At 52.5% G+C, this 13,436-nt stretch overlaps 2 protein-coding genes across 2 annotated transcripts; one reads left to right on the top strand and one right to left on the bottom strand.

Annotated features, from left to right (window-relative positions):
* Positions 1–545: 545 nt before the first annotated feature.
* LOC117836356 (probable serine/threonine-protein kinase PBL21) lies at positions 546–5,346 on the bottom strand. The gene is made up of 5 exons (XM_034715761.2): positions 4,379–5,346; positions 4,136–4,296; positions 3,861–4,050; positions 1,382–1,773; positions 546–1,292 (listed from the first exon to the last, which is right to left on the bottom strand). Exons 1-5 carry the CDS (start codon positions 4,458–4,460, stop codon positions 987–989), a joined length of 1,131 nt encoding a protein of 376 aa, XP_034571652.1. The 5' UTR covers positions 4,461–5,346; the 3' UTR covers positions 546–986.
* Positions 5,347–12,390: 7,044 nt separating this feature from the next.
* Positions 12,391–13,035, top strand: LOC117835825 (uncharacterized). The gene has a single exon (XM_034715143.1). The coding sequence runs from the start codon at positions 12,391–12,393 to the stop codon at positions 13,033–13,035; it is 645 nt and encodes a 214-aa protein (XP_034571034.1).
* The last annotated feature ends 401 nt before the right edge of the window (positions 13,036–13,436 follow it).

Consider the following 13,436-nt stretch of genomic DNA (forward strand, 5'->3'; position numbering starts at 1 on the left):
AAAAGTTATCTGCTCTTGGAGATGCTCTTAGTGCCTAACATCACTGTCCATCTCTTTGGGGCATCGACTTATCCATTTTCAGTAAAAAAAAATCCATAGAAAGCGTAAACCGTCTGGAGGAGAAGACGTAAGTCAACGCCAATCGGACACTGGAAAAAAAAAACCCTCAGCCCCAGCACCAGTGTGCTTCTGCCTTCTGGATCGTCGACCAGGTCAAAGCAGCGAGCAACAGGCATCGTCGTGGCGCCTCCAGTGACGTGGCCGCTCTGTGGACCAATTCATCAGTTTGGCCTAGGCCACGTCAACGCCATGTACGATTGCCCTGCACCCATCGCCACGGCCGGAAACCACAGGCACAACGATTTGAATCGTTCCACGCTAGTAAACTGCAATGCTGTGACTCTATGATTTAATGTCCAAAGCATCGAGCCCACAATTATCAAATATTCGACATTTGACTATATGCTTTGACTCTACAAATTTACCAGCATTCAGCTCAAAAATATCAAATGTCCAACATTTGATAGTTTTTCTGCCTCTTCAACTAACCAGCAATTGTGAAATACTTATTGCATCTACTAACCAACATGCACCGAAGTACCAAACAATAGGAGAACTTTGTACATGACTGATAACTTGAAGAACATCCCAAAAGGGGTCTCACTGTTCCCCTTTTCTACTTGGGACTGATGCATTTTTGCCGCCCCACAGAGGGCACTGATCCTATGTACACTAGCTACAGAATTCAAAACTGGAAACAATAAAGCACATGGAAAGAGCAATAGTCATGGTCAGCTTGAACTCCTACCATCAGCCTCAGAGAAGATACTAGAACTCTGTCAAGCAGGTCACTCAAGACCACTTCCTCAATCAAAAAGGCTCTGACTATATGGAATTTGACGGCTTCAATCTCAACAATCCTAACAGTCTCAGTCTCATCTGACTGAGATATCTTGCTCTTCTTCTAGACAAGCATGCAATCTTGGCTATGCATACTGTGCCATCCTTCTACCACCTCTCCTTCTGGATGGCGTGCCAACGAATTGCGGTGACCCGCTGTTCGCAGGGGAGCTCATAGCTACCGGCGGGCGTTCAGGGGCATATGGCTGGCTTGCGACATGGTTCAGGCCTATCACAACATCAGCGATGATAGGGCGAACATGGGGCTGGTCTTGGAGGCACATGATGCTGATCACAACTAACTGGTTCAGCGCTGATGACGGGTAGCAGCCCAGCAGAGCTGGATCAGCAAGCCGGTAGAACTTCCTCTTGTCATGCAGAAATGGCCTTGACTGCAAAATTCAGAGATGATAAGGAACTGCATGAATGAAAAACTTTTGACCTTCTATGATCTTAAACATTACAAGGTAAAGGTCCTTACCCATGTTAGCAAACTCTGCTCTGGTTTAGGCCTTGACGCGTCGTAAATCCTCCTGCCAGTTATCAGTTCCAACAGAAGGACACCGAAGCTGTAGATGTCCGATTTCATGGTAAGTTTACCACTCACAACATAGTCAGGAGCACAGTAACCATAGGTACCCATAACTCTTGTGGACACATGAGTTCTGTCACCAACAGGTCCAACTTTTGCAAGTCCAAAGTCAGAAAGCTTTGGACTGAAATCCTCTCCAAGCAGAATATTAGCAGCTTTCATATCACGGTAAATGACTGGTGGATCAGCTACATTGTGCAAGTAAGAAAGCCCTTCTGCTACTCCAACAGCTATCCTTACACGTGTGTTCCAGTCAAGTGGTTTCTTGCCAAGAGGCACATCTAATCAAAGGTGAAAGAAAACCTCTGTCAATCGAATGAAAAACAAAAGAAATACGTTGAACGTAAACTTGCAATGGTACCAACGGAAATATTTCATTAAAATATTAAAATGATTTGTCTGCTACATCAAACTTTGTAGTAAACAACAGCAGCCACAATCCTTAAGCATAGCAACACAAACAGGGGGGCACACAAAGATCTAAATACTCATACAAAAAATACAAAAAAAGAACATAGAACTTCAAGGGCTCACATGATACCCATGCCTAGCACTGCTATCATCAGGAAGAACATGTCATGTTCAGGCATGAGACAAGACATGAGAACCTCAGGACTTCAATAATTCTTTGTGGGGACAATTTGGCTAGCCTTAGGTATTATGTGGCTGAACAATTTTGGCACAGTCTGTTAGAATAAGGGGGTTTTCCAGGTCTCAAACTCTAAAACAAACAATTATTACAAACACTTTGTGTTGGTTGCATGATAGAAATCAGTACAACGTTAGCACTTGCACCCTTTCACAGAATAGGTGGTTCACTGGTTTGACTATACAGTTATTAAATAACATTGCTGAGCTTACAAAGTTTATCTAGTTCTTCACTTAGTAAAATAATTAAATGAAGCACAGTTGCTGGAGCCTAGAACTCTGACTTTGTGGCAATACATAGGCAAACAATAGCAAGGAACACTATTTTCTTGGCTCACTCCAAGAGAAAATGCCACAGTTTTGACAGCTTGCAACATAGACAAACAACCAGCATTCTCATCCATTAGTTTTGACAGCTAGCAGACATATCGGTTGCTTCTAAGAAAAGGAGGTGCAAACCGCAAAGGCATGTTGAAACAAGTGCATTTATATTGTTGAAAGATAAACAAAAAACATAGAGTTGCAGTTCAAGTGCTAAAATATATGAATGTGAAGGAAAATAGCTTCCTACGAAAAGTAACATAAGGGTGTGAAGCAGTAGTTAACACATTAAATAGGATCCTCAATTTTTCTTCATGATCCTGGTACAAATAAAAAACCTTAGCTTTTGAAGGAGTTGAAAAGACATCCTGGATTCAAATAAAGAAGGCAATGGAAACAAAAGATCAGATGGTGAAACTTCATTACTTTTTGTTTTCCAGCGACAGGGCTAGAACATTACTGGCATAAATTTGTAATAGTAGGTTATTTTGTGCTTACTGGCACAATCGGTGCCTAGCTTACATTATAAAATAGTAGCACGAAGGGTCATACTTCAAAATCACAAGATTCTTGCCTACAACCTCCTAAAATGTTATTGTGATTATCATACTAATGGTGATTTATTCATGTAATAACCAGATCAACTGGATTAGCCAGTGTTGCCCGAGCTTTGGTATGGTGGATAGTTCCATATAGGAACTGAGTGGCATCTGACTCAGTGCACGTAGTAAGGTGCAAGGATGAGCTTTGGTAGGCATGTGTAGACGTCTCCTACATGTTAGGTGAGCTTTTGAGTGATTTGGGGAGGAAAGGTGTTGCAATACATTTCATTATGAAACTGGTTACATTTTGATTAGGATTTCAGTTAAAAAAATAGTCTGTTCAGAGTGAACAAAAACTGAAGCAAAGAACATACAGGCCACAGTAATAGTATTCCTAGTAGCAGAAAAGTTAGAACATCATCTGATGAAAGCTTTTAAAGGAACAAAGGACACAATGTCATCCATTTCTTGAACTGAAAATGAAAAGGCATACAAGGGAGTTGATTTTATCTTTTATCCCATCCAATTTCGCATTAGGGTGCTGCAATCTTCAATTAGTTGCCCCTGTTATCTTTTCCCCTTTCTTTACTGCTTAAGAAAGCACATTGCCCAAATGAAGGAATACTAGACCGTAAAATGCTAGAGCAGCTTGTCATCTAAAACATGCAAGGAATCAAATGCAGAGAAGTATCACAAAAGCCAATGGAAAAAGTAGCCAACCATTTCAATTGACATAAAACATACAGACCCCCGAACATACCAACTCCAGAAGCACACTGCATACACTTTTTTTTTTGAGACGAACACTGCACATTAGCTCCAGACAAGAAGCAGAAAGTTTGATGAGAACAAGTTACCAAACAAATGGCTCTCCAGGCTGCCGAACGGCATGTACTCGTACACGAGCAACCTCTCGTCCCCCTGAGCGCAGAACCCGACCAAGCTGACAAGATTGGGATGGTTGAGCACTGTCAGCATGAGAACTTCCACCAAGAACTCGTTCCTCCCCTGCACACCATCTTGAGCGAGCTGCTTCACCGCCACCATCTGCACATCACAAAAGGAAAAGACATTAGGAAAAATCAAACCATGAGCCACAAAAACTGTCAAAAAGTAGTCTTTTTTAGCTCACCTGGCCATTGATCTTGCCCTTGTACACCTTCCCAAATCCACCTTCCCCTATGAAATTGGCCTCGTTGAAGTAGCCGGTCGCCACAAGCAGATCCTTGAAGGTGAAGCTGTGCGCGTAGCCGTTGGCCACATCCGGCGCCACCTTTCTCCTCGCATCAGCCCCTGTTTCCCAGCAAAAATCAGGCAAACAATCCAAGCCATGAAACCTGGCCGAACACACTGCGGATGGAAATCGAGCCCGGACCTGATGAATCATCGGGTTTGGAGGGCTTGTGGTCCCCGTCTCCCTCGTCCGCCTCCGGTGCGAAGCACCCGAAGCAACCCATCGGAACGGCGCAGGACGCTCTCCAAGAACTCTTGTTGCCAGAACCAGGCTGCCACTCCCAAGAACAGAACCAAGGACACGAGCGAGAGGAGAGGGGAGGGAGGGAGAGGACTATCACAAGGAAGCGGCTATTAATGCACGGCCAAACCGGGCAGCAAACGAAACACGCCCATGGGCCCCCAAGAAAATCCCCCAAAAAGCTCCAAATCAGGAGCTCGACTGATCAGCAACCGGCGACGAATTGCGGGGTTAGGCAGGGCATCTGCAGTGAGCGAACCATGCGCCTACATGGAGCCAATGGACCGAACCAAACCCATTGGCCTCTTTCCGTCCGTGCGCCTCAGTGGAGGATCCACGGGGCGGCGGCGGCTGCGGGAGGGCAGCGGAGGGAGAAGGAAGCGATGCGAGTGGAGAGAGCGAGAGAGATGAGACGACCCGGGGGGGATTGCTGCTCTACTCTCTCGGGGAGGCAACGGCGCGGGGGATTTGGCAAGAAATCATAGCAGGCGCCATGGGAATGGAAGCACTCGGAGGGAGGCCCCGCATTTGACCCCTAGCCCCACGCTGAATCGGGAGCCAAGATTAAACGCCGAAATCATAGCGCGATTCCCGAGTAATTTCTTGCCTCTTTTGCCTCACTTCAAGATTATCTATCCCCTCTGGCGGGCGGTCAATTTCTACAGGAACGTGAAGCCTGAACCGGGTGAAGCGCTGCAGCTGGGCGGGTGGAGTCTGGCGCCGGCGGCCATTCTCGTGCGCGGTCTGGTGTGCGGTTTTGTCCTCGTCGTTCCGAGGGTTCTTTGCTGGTTTCCCGGGGCGGCTTTTCCCGCGAGCTGGGAGAGAGAGAGAGAGAGAGAGAGAGAGGGAGAGGGAGGGAGAGGGAGGGAGAAAGTGATTTCTTTGGCGTGTCCCGCGTGCTACGATCGTTCCCTTCCATCGCCAGTTTGCGCAGCGGTAGATCTGGACTTCTGGAGACTGGAGCACAGGATATTTGCCATGTAGCGCCCCTTGCTTTCAGCAGATGCACGGCGATGGACTGACGAAAATGGAGTCACCATTCGCAGCCAGCTGAACTGCCATGTGGAAGGGAGACCACGATTATGTACACCAGGCCCACATGTCATCCCATCCCAGTCAATACTGGCATTCCATTTTTTCCCTCCTCCCGTTTCCACAATGGAAGACGATTGTTAATTCAGCGTCATTTTCTGATTTGTTTAGTGTCACGTTCTGATTTATTAAACCCTTAAATTTTCGGTCATCGCAGCAGCAGGCTACTATAGTGGATGAATCTGAAGGACAGAGAGCAGCAAGCGCCACATCAATGTTATGCATTGCTATGCTATACCACACACACTGTCATCCACAGTGCATCGTAAATCTGGTCTGGTTTTGTTCAGATGAACGCCGCTGAGACCTGTGTGGAGTCGACAGGGCGTCATGCTGAATCGTAAATGCGTCGCAATGTTGCATCGAACGTGCCTTGTTCTGCATCCTCCAAGTGCATGCATGTTGAGTGCTTTGAGTGATTCTTCCTTTTTTTTGTTAAATATGCTGATATCTTCTTTTGCTTGGTGTGGAGCAACAATGTACTAGGAACAGTTAAACGCGCTATGCTGCTGTATTAGTGGCAATCATGCGGATGCTGATGCATGCGTGGTCAGAAAACTCAATGCAGGTGTACATCCTTGGAAATCAGGATTCAGGAGCATGTGAGTGTGGAACAATATGCCCTTTTCCCCTAGGTTACGGAATGAGGAAGTATGCTCTGATGTTTTCCTGATCTGGGGGCAATGGGATGGTGGTCAAAAGCAGAAGGAAGCAGGGGCTCAAAGTGGTAAAGAGATTTTTATATTAAGAAAAAGTGGTAGAGAGAGGCTATCTTGAGGTCACTTTCAGTTGCCAAAATGTTGGAAACTTCAGCGTACTTTCTGTTCGTTTGAAACAAAAAAAATCCTTGAAAATAGTGAATCAGGCTAACGCTGTAACGCATATTCCTGGAACTGCATGCTTCCTGCTGAAGCATAACAAGAATAATGCCATCGTTACCAAATGACAGTGTGGACAGGGAGGGAAGAGAAAACTGTCGGTGCCATCAGAGCCAGGCCTCCATTCCTCCAATGTGGTCTCCAGCTGCTGGCCCATGTCAGGAAAAGTGCTCCCTGAGATGCATGCACTCCTGTAATTATCGTTGATGGATACTTCCTCCGTTCCGAATTACAAATCATTCCAACTTTTTTAAGAGTCAAAACATCTCAAGTTTGATCAAATTTATACAATAAAGTACTAACATTCATGATATCAAATAGGTACCATTAGTTTCTTCATTAAATATATTTTCATAGTATATCTATTCGGTATCATAAACTTTTGTGATTTTCTCTATAATTTTGATTGATCAAACATAAAATGGTTTGACTCTCCAAAAAAAGTTGGAATGGCTTATAATTTGGAACGGAGGAAGTACAAAACAAAAACGATAACCATGTAGTGTAGCTGCTTGCTCGCAAAGTACCAAACTACTTGCTAGAACATGAGACATATGGGCGGTATGGGTCATGGGGCTACTCCTTCACTACAGACTACACAGCATGGCTGCTGCAGTTTGGCAGGCATCAGCAGCTGCCTGTTGTTAACCTCTGACATAATCCTACGAGTACTCTGCAGAAAAATAATGCTTGATCAGATCTGACTAGTATTGGACGTACGTCCATTTCCTCCGGGAAACAATTATTGGCTGATAAAGAAAACACGGCATGGGGATATATATGTTCCCTCGAAGAGAACCCAGCTCATTTTCTAGTGTGTACGAGTACAATCGGTTTCAGAAAAACTGAAACCAAAATGGAACCAGCTTTCTGACATAGCCCATAGGCATCCCATGTACTGTACTACACTTTCCTTTCCCTTTTCCACGCAATTGTGAATCACCTAATGAAAGATGGGATGTCGCGTCCTCCTGACCCGGCTCCCCCGGCCTCCCTGCCAGCCGGCTCCACCACTCCGGCATCGACTGCCTCCCACCCCGCCGGCTCCGCCCCTCTAGCACCGGCGGCTACAGCCCTGCCCTCCCCCCCTCTCCCTCCCCTTCTTCCCACCCCTCCTCGCGGTCGTTCCCCTTGCCCGGCCGGCTCCGGGAATTGGCGCCTAGATCCGTCGCCTCCGCGGCGACCCTGCTGGTAAGCGGACCGGCGGGCCTGCCGGTTGGCGGCACAGTGGGGCTACGGTGGGCCCCTCGTCGCCACCGTGGCGTCCCCCTCGCCCTTCACGCTGCCGTCCTTCCTCCTCTTCTCCCTCCACCCTCAGTCGTCTCCCCTTCCCCTCCCTCGGTTGCTCCTCCTTCCCGCCGCCCTCCACCTCGCCCCCTCCTTCTCCCTCCCCGTCCCGACATCCTCTTCTTTGTCGATGTCCTCCTTGACTTCCACATCTCCGTTGTCCGTCCTCTCTCTCCCTCCTTGCCTCTTTCTCTGCCTACCACCCTCTAGGTTGTCCATGGCGCTGGTACTCCCATGCTAACTCTTCCTGGGTTGCAGCCGTCCTCACCTTCCTCCTCTCTTCACCCTCGAATCGCTTCTCCGTGACTAATCCTCTTCCCGGTGTGTTCTCCACCGCTGTCTCCAGCCTCGAGGCCGCCACCGCCGTCCTCTACCACCCGGACTCTCCTTCGGCGGCATCCCCCTTGCAATCCTCCCTTCCAAGTTGGCCGTCATTCAACGGGTATTTTTTCAAACCGGCATTGATTTCCGCCTCCCAGGTGGGTTGGCCCCTTCCGGGGCCCCTTGCCTTGAGGTCTCCACCCCTTTTGCCACCCCCACTGTCTCTTCGAGGCCCACGCCTGACTCCACCTCATCATCACCCGCTACTCCTTCCACCTCACCTCCCTCCTGTCCCATCAAGTTTAATGCTCTGTGCGCGGACGTCCACCCCGCCTCTCCCTCTGGCATGGCCGCGCCTCCCCCCTCCCGCTCCGTCGGGCTCCCTGCCTACCCCCTCTACCGTATCCCCTGCAGGGTTGTCACACTCGCCCTGCCCCCCCCCCCCGCCTGCCCTGGTCTCTCCGATGCGACTAGGCACTGTTGCTCCTTGTGGGCGCCTCTGCGAGCTCCGATCGTTCACTGACACCGCCCACATGCCACCTCGGAGTCCACGCCCTGCTCCCCTTGCTACTTCCGCTGCCTCTCGCGCGATCACTCCTTTGTTGCGTGCTGGGATCCTATCCAGTGTTGTGGTTGTGGGCGCTCCGACCACCGCTTCTCCCGTTGCTCGCTCTGTCCCCGCCGCTCCGCAAGCATGTCGGGCCACCCTCTGCCCAGCTGCCACCGCACGTTGTCTTCGCCACACCCCCCACCCCCTCCTCCCGTGGACTGCCCCTCGGATCCATGGGGGCCTTCGGATATGCGGCTACCCTCCCGACATCGCCCCCTGCGCCACCTAGGGCGGCATCACCACCCCCACCGGTGAACCCACCACTGGAGGTCGCAGTCACGCCACCCGTCGCGAAGCCTGACGGCTCTACCCTGGAGCCGGACGGGGTTACTGCCTCCGCGATAGCCCCTGGCTCCTCCCCGTCAGCCTCCTCGGTGTCTTCCTCGCCCGCTATTGGCAGCGACTTCGAGCCCTTCCGTGATGACTAGCACGACGTCTTCATGACTCTGGTGAACTGGGCTGCACTGGGGCATTACGCCTATGCGTTCGTCAGTCCGGACGCTCTCGACCCTGCCTCCATTGTCCGCCGTGCGCTCCTCCTCGGCAACATCCCCAACGAAGAGCTCCATCCGATCCTCTCCTCCGCGCGCGGCACTAGGGTCGTCGTCTTCAACTCCCCTACTGTCCGTGACACCACGGTCGATGGTGAGGACTTGCTGGTTCTCAAGTTCATCGTCCACTTCGAGCGCCCCAACGAGACGGAGTTCGAGGGGTCCTTTAAGCATGGTGGCTAAACCACACTGGCCCTGGAGCGCTTCCTGGTCCAGCACTAGAACCGCGTAGATATCCACGTTGCCATGGGTGTAGTGGCGAACCCAACGCATATCTCCCAGTTCTACCTTGCCGAGATCAACTTTACCTCCATCATCATCACCGCTAGGTATGAGAGCTTCTCCAGCATCCCCAATAGCCTCTACCTCAAGGTTGATTCCGACGCATACTCCATCGCGCACGTCTGCTGGCTGCGCGTTGGAGCGGGGGCCCGACTCCACTGATGGCGCCCCTAATGTCGACCCCAGTGCGGGTGCTGGTGGCGGTGGGAGGACCTCCGTCGCTTCCCCTCCCGCCAGCTGCGCGGCTGCTCCTTTAGGCTCTTCCCCAACGATGGTTGCCTCTAGCATTAGCAGCTCTGCACCCCGTGTGCGCGGTGCTGCCCTTGATGGCATCCCGGCGCCCGACCCTGCCCAGGTCGAACCTACGGAGGCAGTGCTCACCTGCCTGGAGTTCCCACGTCTCGTGTCCATGAAAGCACCTGTGACTGCGAGGAACGTCTACCTCCTCCTTGTTAGTCCCATGGGGGAGCTCGCCTACTTCAAGGTCCCCCGGTTGGTCCAGCCCGTCGGTGCTGTCGATGTCCGTGGCATCCCCTTGGTCAACCTCATCTCCGGCTCCGTCAACATCATCCACCCCGTCGCTGTCACCCCCCGTGGGCCACAGGAGCTTGGCTACCAGGCCTATGCTACTCCTCGCATCTGTGACGTTGCGATTGTCTGCAGCATTGCGCACACCATGGGTGCTGCCTCGGCTGCCGAGGCCGTCCCGGCTATCGCAAAGCCCTCCCCACTCATGGCTCCTTCTCCACAAGGGTGCGCGCGCGTGCTGCACCTGCTGCCGTACCCGTCCCACTACGCCCTCCCAGAGCGTGAGTGCGGGCCCTGGAGAACCCGCTGTGCGTGACGACGCTGCCCAGGGCGGAACACCTCAAGGCTGCCCACCTGGGTGGCGCTCCTGCGCACGTTCCCTCTACTTCGGCCCCCCTCAACACCCTCGAGTTTCGCGCTCTCGGTGCAGCCTGCGATCTCAACGCGATGGCTATGGCTACGCTCGATGCTGCGTGTGCGGCGGTGTCCATCCAAGACACATGTTAGCGAGCGTCAACACCGCCTACTCCAGCACTGGCCACGCCTCGTTCTGCCCCCCCTAGGTTGAGCCTCTTTTGTCTATTTTTTGCTTCTCTGTCTCTGCTCCCTCGCCTGGTGCACCGCCTGCATGCGGTCTTACCCGGCGTGCTTTTGTAATCAGTGTTCATGCTGTGCCATGAATAGAACTCGATGTTTTCTTATCTGTGGCTGGAATGTTCATGGACTATGGGATACTGATAAGTGCCAGGACGTGAAGAACAACCTTGCCAATCACGACCTCAGTGTTCTTTGCCTCCAAGAGACCAAACTGGCGGCACCATCTCTGTTCAAGGCCACAATCTCTCCCCCTTCCCCTCCCCCGGGGTCTCGTTCTTCATCACCAAGGATGCTGCGGATGCCTCTGGTGGCATTCTCATGCCCTGAAACCCGTGTGCGGCGTTGCTCTCCCACTCTCTCCAGCTGCAGTTTTCTCTAACTTGTTTCTTCTTGGTAGCGGCGGATGCCTAGCCGTTAGCAGTCACCAACGTCTATGCCCCTTGCGATGTTGCGTCCCGACCCTTCTTCTTCAATGAGCTCGCGCAGCTGGCTGCGCAATGTACGTGTCCCTGGCTAATCCTAGGGGACTTCAACATCGCTAGGGCACCTGAGGACAAGAACAATGACCGATTCGACGTCGCTGGTGCCACGCTCTTCAACGACGCGGTCGATGCTCTGCTACTCCAAGAGCTGCCGCTGTTGGATTGCTGTTTCACCTGGTCTAGCCAACGCGCCATGCCAACTCTCGTGCACCTGGACTACGCCTTCATCAATGTGGCGTGGGGTGCGGCTCTGTTCAACTCTATGCTCTACTCACCGCCGTGTCCCACCTCCGACCACGTGCCGCTGCTGGTCACCACCTCATCGACGGCTCCGGTCTCCCAGGTCTTTCGGTACGAGAAGGCCTGGGGGCTCGACCTTACCTTCCGCGACCTCGTCTACGAGGTCTGGGACTACCCCCAGAACGCGGCTTGCGAGCCAACGACTTCCCTGGTGCGCTGCCTCAAGCGGACGCGTGTGGAATGCAAGGAATAGGCCTGTGCAAAGGCCCAGCCCAACGACATCGTCACGGCCTGCACCCTCCTTATCGAGCTCACTGATCTCCTAGAGGAGGCGCGACCACTTACTGTGTCGGAATTCACTCTCCGGCGGCTGGTGGTGGAGCGCCTATCCCGCGTGGTCAAGGAGCTGGCGACTTACTAGAAGCAGCGCTACACCTTTCGTCTATGCAAGCTCGGTGATGATAACACCGGGTTCTACCATGCCTCCGCTTCCGCACGTCTCCGCGGCAACAAGATCCAAGTGCTCCATGATGGTGGCACCTCGGTCTACATGCACGCGGCCAAGGAACGCGTCCTGCACGACTTCTACTCCGCCCTCCTCGGGGCAGCGGTGGAAATTGACCTGCCTCCTCCCATCGCCAATCTGCTCGACCCCGTTGCCATTCTCTCCTCTCTCGAAGCACCCTTCCTGGCCTCAGAGGTCAAGGAAGCCCTCTGGCAAATACGCACGGCCAGCAGCCCTGGGCCGGACGGTTTCGGCCCAGCCTTGTATAGAGCGTTTCGGCCGGTCGTTGGGGATGCCGTCTTGATGTTCCTGGATGCCTTCCACTGTGGTGACGTGTTACTAGAGTGGATCAACCAAGCTCTCATCATCCTCCTGTCCAAGAAGCTGGACGTCACCACTGCTAATGGGTTCCACCCCATGAGTCTCCAAAACTGTGCGCCGAAGCTGGCTGCCAAGGTATTCACCAACCGGCTGCAAGGGGTTGTGCCTAGCCTCATCTCTAACCCGCAGATAGGCTTCGATGAGTGATGGCGTCGATGGATGAGCACGCTGCTCACGACTAGGCGTGCCGCGGTGCTCCAGAATGTCATATTTGGGTCGTGGATTCCTTGCTGCCGGGGGCTGCGGCAAGGCGACCCCCTCAGCCCGTACCTCTTCATCATCATCGCTGACCTCCTCTTCCGGATGATCACTGCCGCCGCTGCCTCCACCATGCTCAAGCACCCGCTAGTGGATGACTTGGAATGTCCTGTCATCCAATACATGGATGACACCCTCATCCTGATCCGCGCGGAGGAGCTTCAAGTGCGCCTGCTCAAGCTGGTCCTCGACATGTTTGCGGCATCCACGGGCCTCACGATCAACTTCTCCAAGAGCACATTTGTGCCAATCCACGTCAAGCCTGAGCACTCTACCCTGCTCGCCGGAATCTTGGGCTGTGCGGTTGGCTGCTTCCACCAAACTTACCTGGGCCTCCCACTCTCCAACGCCAAGCTCCCTGCATGCGTCCTTGACAAACTGGCCATCCCCGTCAAGAGGTGTATCCCAAGTTGGCGCGTGCAACTCCTCACGCGTGGTGGGTGCCTGATCTTGGCCAATGCGGTCATGTATCTGAAGCCGGTGTACGCCATGGCGGTGATCCGCCTACCTCTGTCCACCATCGAGTGCATTGACAAGCCCTGCTGAGGCATGCTCTGGAAAGGTGCTCCACGTTGCTCTGGTGGGGATTAATAGGTCACTTGGACGATGACGTGCAGGCTCAAGGAGGAGGATGGCCTCGGCATCATCGACATTGAAATTTAGAACACCTGCCTCCTGCTCAAGGCACTGGACAAGCTCGTCATGACCACAGTAACCCTTGGGCGGACTAGGTCAAGTTCTGGTACTCACCGGAATGCCGCTCGCCTCCAACGTCCTTATGGATTGTCTTCCAAGTGCTACTCCCCCTCCACAGGGTGCTCACCGGCATGGCACTCAGGTGGGGCGACTCTACCCTCTTCTGGCACGACAACTGGTCATCGGCCGGGACGCTCGCTGTACTCCCACTGCACAGCGCCGGACATCACAGTGGTTGCTGCGTTTCAGAC

This window comes from Setaria viridis, chromosome 9, assembly GCF_005286985.2.
Source record: "Setaria viridis chromosome 9, Setaria_viridis_v4.0, whole genome shotgun sequence".
Lineage (NCBI taxonomy): Eukaryota > Viridiplantae > Streptophyta > Magnoliopsida > Poales > Poaceae > Setaria > Setaria viridis.

Coding starts and splice junctions, on each gene's coding strand:
- LOC117836356 (XM_034715761.2), bottom strand. CDS start 4,460: ATGGGTTGCTTCGGGTGCTTCGCACCGGAGGCGGACGAGGGAGACGGG. Junction 4,297..4,378: donor CAAACCCGATGATTCATCAG/GTCCGGGCTCGA, acceptor GCTGGGAAACAG/GGGCTGATGCGAGGAGAAAG. Junction 4,051..4,135: donor AGGGCAAGATCAATGGCCAG/GTGAGCTAAAAA, acceptor TGTGATGTGCAG/ATGGTGGCGGTGAAGCAGCT.
- LOC117835825 (XM_034715143.1), top strand. CDS start 12,391: ATGAGCACGCTGCTCACGACTAGGCGTGCCGCGGTGCTCCAGAATGTC.